Source organism: Numenius arquata, chromosome 12 (assembly GCF_964106895.1).
Source record: "Numenius arquata chromosome 12, bNumArq3.hap1.1, whole genome shotgun sequence".
NCBI classification, from domain to species: Eukaryota; Metazoa; Chordata; class Aves; order Charadriiformes; family Scolopacidae; genus Numenius; species Numenius arquata.
Window position 1 is genome coordinate 27,672,059 of NC_133587.1, and position 21,385 is coordinate 27,693,443.

The 21,385-nt window shown below is 47.3% G+C and overlaps 1 protein-coding gene across 1 annotated transcript; it reads right to left on the reverse strand.

Moving 5' to 3' along the window:
• Positions 1-430: 430 nt before the first annotated feature.
• On the reverse strand, positions 431-9,024 carry LOC141471208 (patched domain-containing protein 3-like). The gene is made up of 4 exons (XM_074157628.1): positions 8,287-9,024; positions 7,922-8,043; positions 4,486-4,631; positions 431-2,031 (listed from the first exon to the last, which is right to left on the reverse strand). Exons 1-4 carry the CDS (start codon positions 9,022-9,024, stop codon positions 431-433), a joined length of 2,607 nt encoding a protein of 868 aa, XP_074013729.1.
• Between the last annotated feature and the right edge of the window lie 12,361 nt (positions 9,025-21,385).

Sequence of the window (21,385 nt, forward strand, 5' to 3'; positions counted from 1 at the left end):
ACCTGGTATGGAATACCTGTGCCCCTGCCAGCTCCTTGGGAAAATTAACCTTATCCCCGCCGGAACCCGGACAGCAAACTAGTGGGAGTTACTCTTCCCACCAGTGTACATTGTCCAACAGACCTGTAATGTTGTCCAATAAGCTCATGCAGTCGTCAGTGTTTATAATAATTTTAATACATTCAGAAAGAAAGTCGCAAAAAAGGGTTTAACAGCATTAAAGTGCTAGTCAAGCACAAACAAAAATGAGCAATGCAAATCCCTTCTGGGTGTTTTCATTTCTTCTTCTATTATTTTTCTTGTCTGGCTTTACAGAAGCTTTTGCTTCCCTGTTGTATTTATTTTTCTGTCCTTCATTTTCTTCATGTCTTATATTCCCGGAAAGTCACTGCATTTTAATCTACATATAATAAATAAACATTTAACTAAGTCATGGACAGTCTTTATTGTCTCTAAACCTATACTCTGGCTTTTCAGATTTGGTATTACTGGTTGATCTGCCAAAGTTTCCAAAAAAGGTTAAAAACACCGGAATAAAAACAAGACCGTGAAGACCCCCAAACAAAATAACAAGGAACATGATCTTGAAAAATGTCCTAAAGATGTAGGTTTTTGCTGCAGCCAGCACAACTACTCCTAATATAGTAGAAACCGCACCTTGTAACACTGGGTAACCTAGCACGGACAGAGCTTCGATCGCCCTTTTATTGGCTGATGACTCTCCACTCGTAACAAAGGCATAGGAGATATGAGCAGAAAAATCTACTGAAAACCCTATACAGATGACCAGGTTGATCATGGATATGGAATCAAGGTTGACTTTCCAAAAGGTCATGAAACCAGCAACACCAACTATAACAGAAGCTATAGCAAAAGTCACCCACACGCAACACAACGGGTTGGGAATAAGCAAAAGGGAGATGACGAGCATTGCCGCAGCAGCAATGATGATGTTTTGAACGGTGTTCTGCACTATTACCAGGTACTGATCGTAGTAGATGAACGCTGAGTTATACACCATTAATGGGATACTGCACTGCTTGGCTGTCTCTCTTAACTCATTGAGAAGATTCTTCTCATCAATGGATGAGGTCACATTCACCGTCTGGATGAAGAAACGTGAAGCTTCTATTTTATCCTCAGTCTTGTTAATGTCCCACTCAAAACTGGGAACAATTCGGAACAGCACAGCTAAGTTCTTAATGAAAAGAGTCTTATTGCTTATATTTATCAAACCACTTTTGGAAAGATTTGTGTATACTCTCAGCCATGACTCTGAGAAGTTCTTATCGACATAGGAAATGCCCTCTAAATTCTGTGTGCAGTTTTCAATGCCAAGACGAACAGTCTCATTCCAGTAATCTACGCTTTCAGTAATGACAACCATGACCCTGGGTCCGTATGTTGAGAAGTATTTGTCGTTGTCATCATAGAATGGAATAACATAGGAGTCATCACTGGCCAGATTTCGAAGATCGATGCCTTGTCTGATCTGAGTACATCCATAAATGCTTCCACCCAAATATGCTCCATACAGCAACACCACAAGTAGCTTGATCCATCTATTGGTGAAGAAAGGGCCATAATACTTTTTAAAGAATATGCTCATTGGATGTTCACTTTCTGGCAAAGATGACTCCCCAGAACAGTTGCCGATACAGCAAGCATTGTACAAGCAGGACTTCTCAGCCTGACCTTTACCTACTTGCACAGGCATACAAGTTAGCCAGTGTCGGTTTCCTTGCTCCCTTCTATGATTCAATACAATAATTGCCCCAAAGAAGGTCAGGGTATAGATATAGCAGAAGACAAAAGCAGTGCCTGTATAGAGGCAAAATGATCTCACGGATGGAAAGGCAGTCCAGGTGCCAATGAAGAAGGCCAAAACATCAGTGAGAGTGGTGATGGTCACAGAAAGTGCTGCTTCTGCATAAGTCTCGGCCAACCGAGACTTAACATCGGATTTGTCTTTTTTTCCTGCACTTTGTTCCCAAGCAGCAATCATGATGAACATGTCATCAACACCAACACCTGCAAGAGGGGAAAAAGTTAATGCTGCATTGCAAATGGCAGCTCCCACTAACACCCAACAAAAGCACAAAATGAATCGCATTTAAGTCTGCATAAAATTTTGAAAAAGAAAGTTAGGCAGTAACCTTGCTTTCATGCTGATGCAAGTTAAACAGATACAGGAAAACAGATCCTTTGTGTGTAGCTGAGCTTATTACATTTCAGGAACGCCGGGTGACCTGATGGGTTGTTGATCCCTCACCCTACTCTGCTGAAGGACAGAGCACACCTAGTCCATCTCCCACAAGTGTGTTGTAGCTGCTGCCCAGGTGTCCAGTGATGTAGATCACACAGATTCAAGTACATCACTTATTCTAATGCTCAACTATCCTTATCCCTTGGAGCGTCCCCTATTACCTCTGGAATCTCTTCTTCATCACTGCAGCAAATTAGACCAGTGATTTCTTGCTCTGTCTTCAGCAGACTGGGAGAGCAGTTGCTACCCCATGGGAGAACGGTGGTCCCAGTTCTCTGGGGGTTCACTTCTTAATGCTCTTTGCTCTCCACTGGTTTTCTCTCCAGTTTACCTTCAAGCATTTATCCATGATGTATTACTCAATTATCTTCACATTTATACTGATGTGCCTGCATAGACCCACCAGAGTCCTGGGAAACCCTGCCAGGAAGACTGGGTCCTGGGCTAGAGTTTTTGCTAAGACACAAGAATAAATGAGCACAAGTTTGAAAAGGAAAAGCCAATGTGCTTCTCTCGGCTCTGCTAACTCTCCAGATTTTAATCACAGACCTTTCAGTATTTTGCCACTGTTACTACATCAAAGGCTCTTCTATTCCCTGAAAATTAATCACACAAAAAGGGAAGCAAGACCTCATGAACAGAGGGGCAAGCATAGGTGATATAGCTAAGCATAAAAGAATAGGTGAAATCACTATCTGCTGCCTGAACAGGCAATTGCCAGTAGACATGCAAAGATGAATTAAGCAGCAAGTCAAAAGGTACTATGGGATGGCAGCGAGCCAGGCTGCTTCTAGAAAACCGGCAGGCTTCAAAGCAATTAATATAATGTATGCATAATTTGTTTGCTTAATGCGAGGAAGACAAAAGTTTGCATGTTATTTATAAAGATCTGAAGAGACTGGCTTAAGCCCTTCCCCAGGCATAGAACGGGGCCCTTTGAAATTTAGAGCCTGTGCAATTGATAAACAAATGAAAGCAAATGCAAAATGCATTTTATTTGTGAAGGAAACAAAGAAACAATGTGTGTCCTAAGGAGCATTTGCATTAGACATCTAGTATGATGCAGGGCCTCTGTCAACCTGAGAGTTCCATGTGCTTTCCTCAGCATGAGACCAAGACCAAGAAAATATCCCATGAACTTATCATATAGGAGACCAGGTAAGGATTGTAAAAGCAGTAATTTATTTGCAGTAATGTCATCTCCTGATATTTGGAGAATTCAGCATTGGCCGTCAAGTAGCCTGTGCAACTGTGATGCAATGATACTAACTTCCTTGGGTTTCTGGGGGGAGCTGGTTGCACGAATGGTGCATCCCTTCAGTTGTATAGCTAAATGAGACACTTCTGAACCTAGTCATTTATATCGCAGAGGAAACTTCACATCTTAGCAAAACACGTTACTGCTTAAGCTGTATTCAGGCCCAGTTTTATCCGACCAAAGACTAAACTCTGAAAATAGGATACAAAACCTCATAGTAACTGACTTCCCATATTCACCTCATAATACAGGTACTGGATTAAGTCAGCACTTAGTGCAGCACGAGCGGCACACCAGACATGTTCCGTGGTGCTGCTGTTGAGCCATCTCGAGGCTGACTAACAGCAGAGAAGTAGGGAGCTCTCAACGTACTGCAAAAAGAGGTGGTCAAGAGGTGGATGGCTTGGGGAAGACCTCTGCACGTGCTTAATTTGCTGACAAATTCAGCAGTCCCATAGAACAGCAGTAACAACAAAACGTTTTGGGGTAGACAGACTTATCCAGAGCTAATGAGATATGTAAATGCTTGTAGTATGTCTATGGAAAACAGCAGGGGGTAATACAGGGAAATGTGGTGACAGAACCTCAAATATTAGCCCTGGTTCAATCAATGATTAATCAGCATGGCTAAATGACAAGGAACGCTAGAACAATGCCAGAAGTGCTAATCGCGCCACCCTCTCATTTACAGTTTTCATGCCATATCAGTCAAACTAAAGCAGGCATCATTTTTTGGGTTTGCCAGGGCCCAGCTCCAGTCCCAGCATGGGCACACTGAGCTGAGCGGCTCCCCCACCTGTAGGAGTTCAGAGGAGCCTGCGCCTCCAGGTGTCTCCTCCACTCACTGCAGGATAGAACTGCCTATGGTCTGATGCTCGTATCATAAAAGAGTAACACCATCAGGTTGTTTTAACGCCACTTTAGTCTTTGCATCTGAATCCGACTCGCTTTTTCTACTTACCTAGAATAAGAAACGGTGCACTTAGTACAGTGACCACAAACGGCACTCCACAGAAGAGCAGCAATCCAAAGCTGCTTAATACAGCTAACCCGGCAGAAGCCACGCCACAGCATGCAAGCCAGACATTATTTCTTATACAGCTGAGCCTGAAAATATTGTAAGGAATTTCTCAGTTACACCTCAAATATTTCACCAAGGTGTTTGGCATGACAAGTGAATATTATGCACAGATACCGATGGTATCCTGACTGTGAAGAGAACTCTTGAAGAAAGTTGCTATTTGCTAGGAGATTTCCCAGGTACCAGCATCGGACAAGATTAATTTACATAGGATGTGCTAAATACATTATTACTTGGGCTAGCGTTATGGTTTGAGAGGACCCATAACAATCTATTGTCATTAGACAATTATTCTATCACCCGATGACCCCCCCCCACTCGGAAAGGGGAATCGAGGAACACAGAGAAACACAAGGGTTGAAATATAAATAGATTTAATAAACTAAGACTAAAAATTAACACTAATACTAAAGAACCAGTATTAATCCCGATACTGATGTAAGATATACAGGAATTATACTCAGCCAATTCTATCAGTAGGAAGCTGTGCACTCCCAGCAGGGGACAGCAAATGTCGGACACTGGGAGCGCAATGGCTTCAGGAGGAAGGGAAGGCCTCAGGGTTTCGGCACCAGGGCAAGGAGTTGTCTGCACGGCCACCATCAGGGAGAGAGCCCGCTACGCAGCAAACCTTTCTAATTTATATTGAATCTGACGTTCGTGGTATGAAATAATCCTGTTGGCCAGCCTGGGTCAAATGCCCAGGCCTTGCTCCTCCTTATCCCTGCCCCTGGCAAGGCTTGAAAACACTAACCTTAAATCCTACAGAGCCTGGCTGGCTATAAAGTAAATATTTTCACCAATTCAGACACTAGAGTCTTCTAAAAGTGCAATTTTCCCCAGCATTAGAAGAAAGGTTACTCCTGTGTCTCTCAACCCAGGACAGCTAGTTATATACCTAGGAGTAAAGATGTGTGCTGATCTTTGCATCAATAACAAGACAGCTGGCAAAATGAAGATACATAAACTATACCAGTGAGCGTGTATATTTAGGGTGAGCCAAAAAAGGATGAATTTTAGGAAGCTCTTTCCTTTTTACACAGCTTCTTGGTGTAGCGTATCAGTGCAGTATGGAAGCACCTCCCAGGCAGTAAGTGCTGTGTAGAGAAGCTTTCTCAGCAGACAGATTGGCTACCGGCCATTTGCCAAGATGCCCCTGAGGGCTGGCTCAAGGATTCCCTAAGAAACAGGAGACTCTGCACTACACCGAGGGGGCAGAGAGTTGCCTCTTGCCTGAGTAGAAATCTTTTCCAGGCTGTAGACCATTTCCGAACTTTAAGAGAATCTCTCGTTTCCAAGGCAAGAAGGGGGCGTTGCTGGAACCCCCCATGCTCTGTCTGCGCTCACAAATGACCGGATGTGAGACAGCTGAAATCCAGAAATTGTACAGCTTAATGGGCATGATGCTTGATGCAGGCGCTAAACCAATAAGCTCACCCTCCAAGCAGAACTTTATTTCTCAAGCACAGCACACAAACACAGCTGTGCGGTTGTCAAAGGTACAATGGTTCAATGGTTCACCTTCCACCAGCACAAAGAAAGGGCAGGATAAGTTCTCTGTGGACAGCAGGTAAAGCTCAGGCCCTACTAGCAAGCAGAATGCTTTAAGTCGTAGCAAGACTTGCAGCAATCTATCAAGCTAGTGCTCACTCATCTCTATCTTAACTGAGTAAGTGGCAGAAAAAAGGTGCAAATAGATCTTACCATGGTATACTTCCACCTCCCTCCCCTGCTTCCTTCCCCTTTTTAACTTCTCTTTACAAAGGGTTAGTATCTTGTGGGCTGGATGTGGATAGAAGCTACGAATTAAACAAGAAAGCAGTAGAATAACCTTAGCAATAGCACCACTTACTGCTTCCCTCCCCGCAAAGGATGACTTTCTTGTTTGAGTTTTATGCATCTTTGTGGTGATTGTCTCCACTGGTTATGCCAAGTTGATATGATCAGTTTTATTCAAGCGCTTGTGCAGAATTCCGCTGCTGCCAGGGTGGCTAGATCACGCTTCTGGCGCCCTTCCTACGTAGGGTAAAGTAGAACCTTTTCATAATTGAAGGGGTTTACTTTGTCACAGTGTTAAGAGATATTAGTTGTTTAGCTTAAATAAGCAAGTTTTAATTAGAATAAATTACTTAAGGTTATAACATTAACCATGGTGTGATTTATGCTGTTTGCTTAGCTTTACTTAGCATGAGTAGCTAGATTTGCTGAAGCCTTTAGGCTGCAATAGAGTTCATTATCTTAGTAATTTTCCTAGCAGCAGGTAAAATGTTGGCAGCACACTGATATTTTGGTAGTATTTTCCCTAAGTCTGGGACTTTTCAGTTCCCCACATTCTGCCAGTGGGCACAGGTGCGCAAGAAGCGTAAACCAGACAATAAGGAAGCTACAAGTGTCAGCAGAGACTGCAAATCAACAAGATAAGAGCAGCCAACATCCTGCCTGGACACACAAAAAGAATCAGTAAGGTGTTAGAAGAGCCCGGGCCAAAAATCACCATTTGACTAAAAGAAGCATGAATGTGAGGGGTGGGAGTACAGATAGCAAGGGTATAATTTCCCAGGGATTTCTTTGTTCGAGTTCCCTCCCTTTTCAGAGGCACCCACCTTGGGCTGACCTTGCAGCTGTACCTTTCAGTTAAATTACTTATTTTTATAAAATCTGCTGTCTGAGACTCTGCTGTGGGAAACCTAGGGTCGAGCCTGAAGAGGGAGGGAGCGTGCTCAAGAGTCAGTGTGTGTATGTGTGTGTGTGTCAGGAGTCAAAAGGGGCACCCGTTGGCCCACTGGGGTCACCTGCTGCGAAGGGACCTTGGTCCTACCGGTTAAGAGACTCAGGTGGTGTGTGAATGCTCGGGCAGCGGCTTCTCTTTTAAAAATAGTGTTTTTAGTGCCAAAGCTACAGCACCTCAGAACTCTTAAAAAGAGAAAGAGTAGGGAGTTGTTTCAGTTGTTTAAATAGTTCCAAAACCATCATCTACAAAAGTGATTCTTATGAGGTGGGGCCTACAGAAATGACTGATGGCTTCAGAGAACAGACAAATGGATACTCGCATTCAAGATGCACATGTCTGCACTGAACACTTGTTCAGATATTCCTTCTGGTACTTCTCGTGAACCCCATTTAAGCAGTTGGGAAATATGCACAAGGAAGAGAGAAACAGCAAAGAAATACATTTTGCCCATTATGACATGAAGTCTGCAGGCTCACGAATGACTTCACCCAACAAGAGCAGAAACCAATTTAGGCAAAGCAAAGAAGAGTGGAGCTCACTTCTCTTTGAGCCATAGCTTAGAGGACATTTTAGAGGACATTCTACCTTAGGCAAGAGACGACTGAAAAGGTTATTGTCAAGAAATACGTTACGGAGAAGAGTGGGATCACGCTGTTGGTGTTTCCTTCAAACTCCTGTTGTCTGGACAGTGAGGTAAAGTAAGCCACCTGTTGTTAAAAGAACAAGGAAAGAAAAGATGAAGCACTTTTACTCTTTTTCTCAGGTCTTTATACACCTGCACTGGCAACGCTAAACAACAAGTTGGCACTAACGCATCTCCGTGGCCCTCGCAACCTGCCAGGAGGTCCCCGCCGTTTCCCCCACCATCTCCTTTCTTTTCAGGCGATGGGGCAGACCGGGCATTTCGGTCCTCGGCGGCCCCCCCGCGGCTGTACCCACCCCCGCGTTACCTGAATGGCGGTCAAATTCGCCAGCTTCGACGGGATGTCCTGCAGGAACCCTTCCAGCCACCGCCGGCTGTCTGCCGCCGCGGAGCCGTCCTCCCGCAGGTAATACACCAGCTTCAGGGCCCGCGCCGACAGCACCCGCCCGTCGGCGCCCGTCCGCACGCCGCCCAGCGCGGCCCCCAGGAAGCTGCCGTTGCTGACGGGAAAGTAGAGGTTCTCCAGGGCAGCGGCCGCCCCCGCATCGTCCAGCAGCGGCAGCAGCGGCTCGGGGCAGGGGTCGGCGCAGGTGCCGCCGCTGCGGGCGCAGAGCTTGTCGTAGTCGCCGGTGCGCACCGCCGCGTCCAGCCGCTGCAGGTCGCGGCGCGCCGCCGGGTCCAGGACCGAGCCCCCCTCCGCCGCCACGGCGATGAGGGCAGCGTAGGCGCCCTCGGTGGGCAGCCGCTGGGCGGAGAAGCGCTCCGAGTCGTCGGTGGGGAAGTACCGCTGCACGAAGTCGCGGTCGGCCTTGGCGGGGCCCCACGTCGGCGTGAACTGCTCCTCGATGTCGTTCGCCTCGCGCTGCGGCAGGAAGAAGAAGCCGGCGCCCAGCCCGCCGGACAGCAGCAGCGGCACCAGCACGAAGGGCCAGGGGCAGGCGGCCACGCCGCTGCCCAGCCCCTTGAAGAGCCGCTTCAGCGGCCGCTCCAGACAGTCGGTGTTGCGGTAGGAGCAGCCCTCCGCGGGGCGCCGCGGCTCCGCCATGGGCGAGGCGGGGGCAGGGGCTGCCGGCGGCAGCTCCCCCGCCGCGGACGCGCCTCACGCCGGGGCCCGGTGGCGCGGCCGCTTTCTGCCCGCGATGACAGACGCCTTCTGTCCGCCCGGGCCGCGGAGGGAATGAGCGTTCCTGAGCGGCGCGGCCAGGGGCATCCCGGCGGGGCAGGCGGCAGCTCCCTCCCCCGTTCTGACTCACCGGGGTTTCCGCCGCCTCCCCGGTACGGGCAGGCGGGGACGTGAGGCTCCCGCCCCCCCGCCTCCCCCGCCCTCTTTGGACCCGAGGGGGGCCTCGGGGCCGTTACAGCGCCCGTAGAGCTGAGCGCTGACTGAAGCCCGGTCCCGGCACCGCCGTCCTGCGGGCCGGCTCCCGGGGCAGGGTGCAGGCTCGGCACAGCCCTGCTCCGCTGTCCGGGGGCGGCGGCGCTGCCCGCTCAGCCTGCAGTGATGGTGTCTCCAGTCACTCTCTTCAGTCACTCTCTTCCCCGTCCATGCGCCTCCTTGCCTCTGCGCCTCAGTTCCTGCTCCCGGCAGCTGCCGTGGCTGTCTCTGAAGCTACACCAAAAGCCAGGATCTGCAAAAGGATCCGCAGTGAAGCCGAGCAAAGTGCCCTTTTGCACAGGAGAGCGTGAAGCACGGGCACTTTTGTCTCTCTGCTGCCGTAGGTGCCATGTTGTTTGATGGCTGTTGGAGCTGCTTGCTGGCACTGATGGGGAGTCCTGTCAGCCAGGTGCCTTCACTGCACCCTTCCTTCTTGCTCAGGCACTTGCCTGGCCCCTCGTTTACCTTAACACTCTAATCCTGCAAGAAGAAAGTGACTGTGTGTCTAATGAACTGAACAAACTCTCAGGGGGAGGGAGGGGGGCGGTTGGGCAAGTGTCAGGCCTGTGCAAGGGGAAGGGTGAGGTATGGCAGGAGGAAAGAGCACAGCTGGCAGCAAGACTGTGATGTGCACAGGTGTCTCATGAAAGCTAACGTGGAGTGGAGAGCTGGGATTACAAGTAATTTTGGAGTTTGCATTTGGGATCTTGTGTCTCAAACTCCCAGTAGTAAACAAGATTAATGTTATCCTTGGGTATGTGAACAGAGAACCGGCCTAGGGAAGGGACTTCCATGGTATATAGTGGAAATTATTAGACTGATGTTACAGTATTAAATCCAGATCTGGCATTCTGGATTTAGAGGGGGCAGTGAGGTGGATTGAGAGCTGGCTGTGTGACAGAACTCAGAGGGTTGTAATTAATGGAGCAGGGTCAAGTTGGAGGCCTGTAACCAGCAGTGTCCCTCAAGGGTCAATACTCAGCCCAGTCCTGTTCAACATATTCATCAATGACCTGGACGAGGGGACAGAGTGTATCCTCAGCAAGTTTGCTGATGATACCAAACTGGGAGGGCTGGCCGACACTCAAGAGGGCTGTGCTGCCATCCAGTGTGACCTGGACAGGCTGGAGAGCTGGGCAGAGAAGAACCTAATGAGGTTCAACAAGGGCAAATGTAGGGTCCTGCACCTGGGGAGGAAGAACCCCAGACACCAGTATAGGTTAGGGGTGGATCTTCTGGAAAGCAGTTCTGAGAAGAAGGATATGGTGGATAGCAAACTTTCCATGAGCCAGCAATGTGCCCTTGTTGCCAAGAGGGCCAATGGGATCCTGGGCTGCATAGGGAAGAGTGTGGCCAGTAGGTGGAGGGAGGTCATTCTCCCCCTCTACTGTGCACTGGTGAGGCCACAACTGGAATATTGTGTCCAGTTCTGGGCTCCCCAGTTCAAGAGAGACAGGGAACTACTGGAGAGAGTCCAATGTAGGGCAAATAAGATGATTAAGGGATTGGAGCACCTCCCTTACGAGGAAAGGCTCAAAGAGCTGGGGCTCTTCAGCCTGGAGAAGAGAAGGCTGAGGGGAGACCTTATCTATGTTTACAAGTACCTAAAGGGTGGGTTGAAGGATGATGGACCTGGACTCTTTTCAGTGGTTCCCAGCGATAGGACGAGGGGCAACGGGCACAAGCTGGAACATAAGAAGTTCCATTCAAATATGAGGAAAAACTTTTTACGGTGAGGGTGACAGAGCACTGGAACAGGCTGCCCAGGGAGGTCGTGGAGTCCCCTACTCTGGAGATGTTCAAGACCCACCTTGATGCAGTCCTGAGTGATGTGCTCTGGGCAATCCTGCTTTAGCAGGGGAGTTGGACTAGATGATCTCTAGAGGTCCCTTCCAACTCTGACAATTCCGTAATTCCGTGATTCTGTGATTCTGCGTTGTAAGAAAGAGGCTGCAAAATTAAGAAGTGAAGGATAAGGTGTAGTGATCCTGAGCAGGAGACTACTGCCCTTCAAGGAGTTAAGAGATCACATAGCAGTGAGTTGGTGCTGTGCTGTGTGCCCAGGGTGGCCCTTGGGCTGTGCTGTGCGGCACCATCCCTTGGCCACAGGATAACCTCAGCGAGCTCACGGCAACAGAGGAGCATGCAGGCAGCTCCCAGTTTTGGTACCAGCGATTAGTCAACCTAGACTATTTCTTTCCTGCTTTTCCTGAATCTGCTGCAATCATTACTTTGACACTAAGGATTATTCTTCTGGCTGGCAGCAAAACATAGAAAATGGTGATGGACAGCTTGCCGTGCTTGCTGTCTCGGTAAACAGCTTTACAAAACGGGAGTGAGAGCTGGAGAAATGAAAGACATTGAAACAAGGTTTAGTGATTGCAATGGGCAAGCCACAGAAATCTCAGCAGTGCGGTACACTGGAACTTTGTGCAGTAACAGCAATAGAAAGCATCTTCCCAAGTCCAAAAAACACCCTGCAGCGTGGTGTTCTTTACACTGGTGACAGTGACTTGAGTGCCTTCTGTCTGAGGAGAAGATTAAGCTCAGATGGGACACTTCTGCAGAGGTGTCTATGATACCATAAGTTGGCAAAATAGGAACTCCGTAAGACTCAATTTGGAGTTTCAGAAAGCAGGCACTCTTTATTGCGGCACACAGGGGATCGCTCCTCCTAATGCATGCGCGCCGAATTGCTTGCTTACAGACATTATATGTGATCAAAATATACATATCCATTAGATTTCTGAGAAATTATTAACATATTCATACTTTTCTTAGAGCTCATTAATATATGTAAATGCCTTTGACGCAGGCGCATTTATGTCCTTTGGTGGTGTTTCAGGGTCCTCTGGTGGTCATCGACAGTCTTCCTCACCGTGTCTGCTGGTTGAACTCAACTTATTCTTTTTGCTTGGTTTCAAAAGTTCTTGTCTGCACAATACTACAAAACCAGCTTATTCTAGTGTAGCTTCTTTATCCATTGTGCTCAGAGGCACAGAGTCTTGACGCTTCCCCTTTATCCGAGCAAATCTGTAACTTATTTTGCTAGAATAGCATTGCAAAGCTTTAACTGAACACAGTATCACACAACTTTGCAACTATGTTATTTTAAGAGAAAGGGAACCATATTTTACACTCGGTGTCATCTAGTCAGTTAGCTAATGCGTTACAGACAGGCAATTCTTCTTGCCCTTTTTGAAAGAAGGAACTCTCTCCTCTCCTGCCATTACTTGCAAAGAAATCTTGCATGCATTTCTTCTCTCTCATCCTAAGGAGACAGCCTTGCCACCTGTGACCATAAAACAGCCAGACAGGCTCTACAGATCATAGAATCATTTACATTGGAGAAGACCTTTAAGATCATCAAGTCCAACCATGAACCTCGCACTGCCAAGTATGCCACTTAAACCATGTCCCTCAGCATCCTGTCTACCTGTCTCTGAAATACCTCCAGTGACGTTGACTCAGTCATGTCCCTGGGCAGCTTGTCCCAATGCTTGACAACCCTGACAGTGAAGAATTTTTTCCTAATATCCAATCTAAACTTCCCATGGCACAACTTGAGGCTCTTTCCTCTTCTCATAGAAACATGGAATCATATCACTTGCTACTTGGGAGAGAGACAGATCCCTACCTCGCTACAACCTCCTTTCAGGTGGTTGTAGAGAGCCATAAGGTCTCCCCTCAGCCTCCTTTTCTCCAGGCTGAACAACCAGCACTTGGCCTTGTTGAACCTCATACCACTGGCCTTGCCCCATCGATCCGGCCTGTCCAGCTCCCTCTGTAGAGCCTTCCCACCCTCCGGCAGATCAACACTCCCCCCCCAACTTGGTGTCGGCTGCAAACTGACTGAGGGTGCACTCTACTCCTTGTCCCGATCGGTGCTAAAGATATTGAACAGAACTGGCCCCAATACAGAGCCCTGGGGAACGTCACTTGTGAGTGGCCTCCAACTGGATTTAACTCCATTCACAAATCTTTGGGACCGGTCACGCAGCCAGTTTTTTACCCAGCAAAGAGTACGCCCATCCAAGCCATGGGCAGCCTGTTTCTCCAGGAGAATGCTGTGGGAAACGGTGTCAAAGGCCTTACTAAACTCCGAATAGACAACACCAACAGCCTTTCCCTCATCCACTAAGTGGGTCACCGTGTCATAGAAGGAGATCAGGTTAGTTAAGCAGGACCTGCCTTTCATAAACACGTGCTCCTTGATCACCTAGTTGTCCTGTATGTGCCACTTGATGGCACTCAAAATGGTCTGCTCCATAACCTTCCCCGGCACCGAGATCAGACTGACAGGCCTGTAATTCTCCAGATCCTTCTTCCAGCCCTTCTTGTAGACGGGCATCATATTTGCTAACCTCCAGTCAACTGGGACCCCACCAGTTACCCAGGACTGCTGATAAATGATGGAAAGTGGCTTGGTGAGCACTTCTGCCAGCTCCCTCAGTACCCTTGGGTGGATCCCACCCGGTCCCCAGACTTGTGCGTGTCTAAATGGTGTAGCAGGTTGCTAACCATTTCCCTTGGATTATGGGGGCTTCATTCTGCTCCTCGCCCCTGTCTACTAGTTCAGGGGCCTGGGTACCTGGAGAACAACTGGTCTTAGTATTAGAGACTGAGGCAAAGGCAGCATTAAGTACCTCAGCCTTTTCCTCATCCCTATGTTTCCCCCTGCATGCAATAAAGGAGGAACAAGGCCAGAGCAGGAAGAGGAACAGGAAAATAGACCAGGCTGGAGCAGGAGGGAGGAAAGAGAGAAGACCACACCTGTGCTGGGGCTGGAGCCAAGGAGCTGCTTGGCAGGAGCTGAGAGGTTCAGCCCAAAAGGGGCTGCTGCAGGTGACAGAACCACCATGGACGACCTGGCCCCAGTCTCCTGCACCACCAGCTGCCCCACTAAAGGGGCTGAGCATGGCTGTGGTGAGGGAACTGAAGAGCAAAAAGGGCAAAAGAGATGTCTGGAGGGAAGCAGTTATTTTTTTCCTAAGGGTTGGTGGATTGTTTTCAGTCTTCCTTGATCCCAGAATTAGTAATTAATAGACTGTTACATGTCAAACAATGGCAAAACTGGCCTATTTTTGCCACTCAGGACAGATGGGCATTTCTGTGTCCAGACCGCTCATGGAAAGTGCTTTGCCAATTGTGTGAGATGCGCTGGACTCTGGAAAATGGCATCAAGAAGTCTTTTATCCCATTCCTTCCAACATAATGAAGCATCAGGTACGGCTGTGCCATTTCTCAAGGAAATTTGACTAACCTGTTCTTTACAGTGCCCACCATAGTACCCGACAGACAGTGACAGGGAAGTTGTCTCCTCTCCTATCCTGTCCTGCCTTTTCCTTTCCCTCCATGTCGATGAGGCAGGAGTGCTCTGTGGGCTGCCTAGCTACTACACCTCTCTGTATACATGCCTGGGTGGAACAAGAGGACTTTGCTACCTGTGCTAGGGAGTGACAGCCTGTGGCCCTGAGGTGACATGACTGCGGATGATGTGGGAAATGCATCGCTTCAAACCCCTGTATCGCAAGCAAGCAGTCTGATTGTAAAACTGTGGGCTATCAGTTGGGAGATGTGCCCCCTTTGAGCCCTCACCACCCAGTGTGCAATGAAGAATCACGTTTCAGGAAAACACCTGCAAAGAAATGATATGGGGTGGCCTTGTGGTGAGGACAGCCAGATGGGAGGTGAATTCCCGGTATCGCCCAGGGTGGCTTATCTGTTTAGAACATATGATTCCAAAGAAAAGTGAGCAGTTATTCTGGCACCACGTCCCGGAACTAACAGGTGCTTATTGATATTGAAGATCTGCTCTTCCTCACTTTGGGAGTTCATGGTGACTGTGAAATTGCCATCTGCTGAGAGCTGGCAGGATGAGTGGCTGCTGCTCCTCTGCTTGATGATGAGACTGGTATTTGCTGTGAATATGGTACCCTTAGGCATTATGTAGGAAGGAACAACATCGACACAGGGGCAGCTGTTGTGCAGAAAGCTGTCCACTACCTTGCATGATGTCTCTGAGCTGTCAGAATGTGTGAGGCATGTTCTGAGGCCATCTTGGTGCGAGGCTCTTCAGGAATTTCTATGCTCATTTGAGTATCCTTTCTTATTTTTAGGAAGAATTAAGTTGCCTAAGTGTTTTAGCTGTCTGGGTGATATGCTGTTTCTGTTGTCCATTATAGTGATGGACAGAATTTCAGCTTATCAGTACAGGTACAGATAGGAATATATGTATATATAGGTATATATGGGTATATCTATACCTATATAGGTATAGATGCCAGAAAGGCAAGATGAACTGCCAGATTTTATACTTTAGCTCTGGCAATATTTCTTTTTAAGCTGACATAAAGAGAAATTCCTGTCTCCAGTGTGATTTCAGAATCATTAGGTTTTCCTTGAAGACTGATCTAAATTATACTTTTAAACACTATAGTCCAATGTAACATGAGGCTGCTAAAGAGCCTCATCAACTTTGGTACTTGCACTTCCTTATAAGTAATTTATATTCCATAAAATTTCACTGTCCTTAATTCACCTTAATAATTGCCCAACTTACTTCCATGAGAATCGTAAAAAGTTTGCCTCTTTAATCAATGTCTTATTAATAAGGAGTATGTTATCTTTGCAGGCTGCTTGTCTTACGACATGCATGCTTATAAGCTTCCTCATAAAATGGTCAGTCAGGTCTTGAAGATCTTCAGGAACAGTAGGTGCATGTTATTTATGGGGAAAAACTGCAGACGAGAACTGCAGCGCCTCTCTCTAACTCTTGCTTTGATCAGCCAATGTCTGTTTGGGCTTTGTATGTAGGTTTTTTAGGGTTTTGAAACACTAACTTATTATTTTGAATATTTATGTATCAGAGAATACTGATCTGAGCACAAACTAGACTTTGATTCAGCAGGGCTCAGATAGACAACAAAGATATCAAAAGGGCTAACTTGAGCATTTATTCCATTATCTATGGAAGGGATGACCTTTCGTACGTCCCCTCACCTCATTTATAGGAAGGAAATTTTTTACTTCCTTAAGGTGGAAAATTTCTGCCGAACACACACCCAATGTAATCATTGCCCTTCTGCACCAGTGTTTCTGTGCCAACAGGATGTTCGGGAAGGTATCTCCTTCTCACATCAATCCAGGCCCTCCTGGCGTTTATCTTTATATATTATGGTTGCACGTATCAGAGTAATATCTTCTCCTGTTGCTGATGCACACATGGAATTCTGCTTGTGTTTCTCTATCTGTGTCTATGCCTATGTATTTTGATCACCATGAGGTTTTAAACTGTTTCGGGGAGCCCTCATGTATGCAGTATGTCAGTTCCCAAGTAACCTGCTTTATGTACAGTGTATCAGAAGCCTGTAGAGAATTTCAGCTTCTTGAATTCCTGTGACTGTGAGAGCACTGAGTTGAACCCCCATTTGAACTTATCCTCTGCAGCATTTATTTTCAAACTCGGGTTAAAGAAGATCCCTAGGGAGTATTGGATTTCAAACCCGAGGTCTTTCGGGGTCTCTTGTGCCCACTGCTCCTTTTTAGCCTCAATTAATATGCAGAAGAGTATTGGAAATATTGTGGTGCAGCTCTGTCTCCTGTCACAACTTGTCATAATAACTGAGTGTTGCCTATAATGTGTAGGTTATGTGTTTGGCACAAGCACAGGGTTTTCAGCTCAGCACAGTACATCAGCGGATAGAATGACCACATCGAGCACAAAGCCACTTTACAAATCTCAGTGTTTGATCTTCTGTTTGTTTTTATCTCCCTTTTTGCCAATATTTACTGCCTCCCAACTCCTAAAACCCTCCTTCTATCTAAGCAGTAACAGATACTTGTATGCTTCAAATCAAGGATTTCTTTCTGATTTTCTATGTGTTTTCTTTTCTCTTTAGGAGAGGAAGTACATTTTCTAGGTATATTTCAGTATCATCAACTTTGTTTTGTGTGTAAGTACACTGAGAATGGATGGATTTTGTATAGTTCCTGTTTGCAAAATAACTGTCTCACAGGAGCATTCGAAATGGCTTAGATGGGTATACTCTCTGCTGGGTAAAAAACTGGCTGGAGGGCCGGGCCCAGAGAGTGGTGGTGAATGGAATGAAGTCCAGTTGGCGACCAGTCACGAGTGGTGTCCCACAAGGCTCGGTACTGGGGCCGGTTCTCTTCAACATCTTTATCAATGATCTGGACGAGGGGATCGAGTGCACCCTCAGTAAGTTTGCAGACGACACCAAGTTGGGTGGGAGTGTTGATCTGCTGGAGGGTAGAGAGGCTTTGCAGAGGGACCTAGACAGGCTGGCTGGATGGGCTGAGACCAACGGAATGAGGTTCAATAAGGCCAAGTGCCGGGTCCTGCACTTGGGTCACAACAACCCCAGGCAGCACTACAGGCTTGGGGAAGAATGGCTGGAGAGCTGCCTGGCAGAAAAGGACCTGGGGGTGTTGGTCGACTGTCAGCTGAACATGAGCCAGCAGTGTGCCCAGGTGGCCAAAAAGGCCAACAGCATCCTGGCCTGTATCAAGAACAGTGTAGTGAGTAGGACCCAAGAGGGGATCGTCCCCCTGTACTCGGCACTGGTGAGACCCCACCTCGAGTAATGCGTCCAGCTTTGGGCCCCCTACCACAGGAAAGACATTGAGGTGCTGGAGCAGGTCCAGAGAAGGGCAACGAAGCTGGTGAGGGGTCTGGAGCACAAGTCTTACGAGGAGAGGCTGAGGGAGCTGGGGTTGTTCAGCCTGGGGAAGAGGAGACTGAGGGGAGACCTTATTGCTCTCTACAACTACCTGAAAGGAGGCTGTAGAGAGGCGGGGGTCGGTCTCTTCTCCCAAGTTACAGATGATAGGACAAGAGGCAATGGCCTCAAGTTACGCCAGGGGAAGTTCAGGTTAGATATTAGGAAATATTTCTTTACTGAAAGGGTTGTCAGGCATTGGAATGGGCTGCCCAGGGAGGTGGCTGAGGCACCATCCCTGGAGGTATTCAAGAGAGGAGTTGACATGGTGCTTGGGAATATGGATTAGTGTTGGGTGGTGTGGTGGTGTGTGTGGTTTGTTTGTGGGTGTTGTGTGTTTTTTGTTTTTTTTTGTGGTGTTTTTTTTTTTTTTTTTTTTTTTCATCGGTTGGACTAGATGATCTTAAAAGGTCCCTTCCAACCTAGGTGATTCTGTGATTCTGTGATTCTGTGAAATAGTTAATATTAACAGTAATATTAACAGGTAATATTTGCCTCTGCATCAATGTACACAGCATGGGCAACAAAAAGGAGGAGCTGGAAATCATTGTGCAGCAGGAAAACTAAGAGATAGTTGCATCATGGAAACATGGTGGGACAAATCCCATGACTGTATTGTGGCCATCGATGGCTACAGGCTGTTCAGAAAGGACAGGCAAGGAAGGAGAGGCAGTGGGGTAGCCCTGTATATTAGGATGTGGTTTGATTGTCTAGAGCTTAATGATGGTGACTGTAGGGTTGAGTGTTTACGGGTAAGAGCCAGGGGAAAGGCCAACAAGGCAGATATCATGGAGAGAGACTCTGTTATAGACCACCCAACCAGGATGAAAAGTCTGACAAAATATTCTATAAGCAGCTGGGAGAAGTCTCCCAGTTGCTAGCCCTTTTCAACTTACCAGGTGTCTGCTGAAAATACAATACAACAGACAACAGTCTAGGAGGTTCCTGGAATGTATGGAAGATAACTTCCTGACACAGCTGCTGAGTGAGCCTCACTGGAACTGTTATTTGTGAACAGAGAAGGACTGGATGGGTGATGTGACAGTTGGAAGCTGTCTTGGGAATAGCGACCACAAAATGATAGAGTTTTTGATTCTTGAAGAAGTAAGGAGAAGGTTCAGCAGAGCTCTCCCTTTGGACATCCGGAGGGCAGATTTTGGCTTGTTCAGGAGACTGTTTGAGAGAGTTTGTTGCGAGGCAGTCCAGGCTGGACATTCTTCAAGAACGAAATCTTGAAAGCACAGGAGAAGGCCATCCCCAGGTGCCAAAAAGCAAGCCAGCGAGAAAGACCAGCCTAGCTGAACAAAGAGTTTTGGCTGGAACTTGGGGAAAAAAAGGAGAGTTTATGACTTTTGGAAGAAGAGGTAGGCAACCAGGAGGACTACAAAGATGTCATGAGGTTATGCAGGGGAAAATTAGAAGGGCCAGAGCCCAACTAGAACCGAATCTGGCTACTGCTGTAAAAGACAATAAAAATGTATTATAAATACATTAGCAACAAAAAGGAGTGCTAAGGAGAATCTCCATCCTTTATTGCACGCAGGGGGAAACATAGGGATGAGGAAAAGGCTGAGGTACTTAATGGTGCCTTTGCCTCAGTCTCTAATACTAAGACCAGTTGTTCTCCAGGTACCCAGGCCCCTGAACTAGTAGACAGGGGCGAGGAGCAGAATGAAGCCCCCATAATCCAAGGGAAATGGTTAGCAACCTGCTACACCATTTAGACACGCACAAGTCTGGGGACCGGGTGGGATCCACCCAAGGGTACTGAGGGAGCTGGCAGAAGTGCTCACCAAGCCACTTTCCATCATTTATCAGCAGTCCTGAGTAACTGGTGGGGTCCCAGTTGACTGGAGGTTAGCAAATATGATGCCCGTCTACAAGAAGGGCTGGAAGAAGGATCTGGAGAATTACAGGCCTGTCAGTCTGATCTCGGTGCCGGGGAAGGTTATGGAGCAGACCATTTTGAGTGCCATCAAGTGGCACATACAGGACAACTAGGTGATCAAGGAGCACGTGTTTATGAAAGGCAGGTCCTGCTTAACTAACCTGATCTCCTTCTATGACACGGTGACCCACTTAGTGGATGAGGGAAAGGCTGTTGGTGTTGCCTACCCGGAGTTTAGTAAGGCCTTTGACACCGTTTCCCACAGCATTCTCCTGGAGAAACAGGCTGCCCATGGCTTGGATGGGCGTACTCTTTGCTGGGTAAAAAACTGGCTGCGTGACCGGTCCCAAAGATTTGTGAATGGAGTTAAATCCAGTTGGAGGCCACTCACAAGTGACGTTCCCCAGGGCTCTGTATTGGGGCCAGTTCTGTTCAATATCTTTAGCACCGATCGGGACAAGGAGTAGAGTGCACCCTCAGTCAGTTTGCAGCCGACACCAAGTTGGGGGGGGAGTGTTGATCTGCCGGAGGGTGGGAAGGCTCTACAGAGGGAGCTGGACAGGCCGGATCGATGGGGCAAGGCCAGTGGTATGAGGTTCAACAAGGCCAAGTGCTGGTTGTTCAGCCTGGAGAAAAGGAGGCTGAGGGGAGACCTTATGGCTCTCTACAACCACCTGAAAGGAGGTTGTAGCGAGGTAGGGATCTGTCTCTCTCCCAAGTAGCAAGTGATATGATTCCATGTTTCTATGAGAAGAGGAAAGAGCCTCAAGTTGTGCCATGGGAAGTTTAGATTGGATATTAGGAAAAAATTCTTCACTGTCAGGGTTGTCAAGCATTGGGACAAGCTGCCCAGGGACATGACTGAGTCAATGTCACTGGAGGTATTTCAAACATGGGAGGACGGGGTGCTGAGATACATGGTTTAAGTGGCATACTTGGCAGTGCGAGGTTCATGGTTGGACTTGATGATCTTAAAGGTCTTTTCCAACATAAATGACTCTATGTCTCTAATTTATTGATTTGCTGACTGTAGTCAGTTAGATAAGACAGAGATTTTAATCTTTTCCTGCTGCAAGACCTGATTTCATCAGAATTTACTACTACGGGGAAGTAATTTTGAACTTTATTAGGGGTCACTGACTTATCACATGACTCATTTGTTTTCTGCTCTTTGAAAGGGGTTAATGTTTTCGTCACTTTTTAGCATGCGTATTTGAGTAAGAAACCTCACGGAATCCTATATAAACGACTTCCAAACACTCAGCCTATTAGTACACCCCACTGGGATGGTATAAGGTAAGAGTTACATAGCTCACCAGATAACTCTATAGATGCCAAAGATGTATTTTATGTTATAATTGGAAGGTCCTTATTTTTTTATTATATGCTATTTAAGTGTTAA

Bases quoted from the DNA above. Each gene is read 5' to 3' on its own strand.
- LOC141471208 (XM_074157628.1), bottom strand. From the start codon at position 9,024: ATGGCGGAGCCGCGGCGCCCCGCGGAGGGCTGCTCCTACCGCAACACC. The intron at 8,044-8,286 runs GTAACGCGGGGG...TTTTAACAACAG, and splicing joins CGAATTTGACCGCCATTCAG to GTGGCTTACTTTACCTCACT. The intron at 4,632-7,921 runs GTAGAATGTCCT...CAATATTTTCAG, and splicing joins TCAGTCGTCTCTTGCCTAAG to GCTCAGCTGTATAAGAAATA.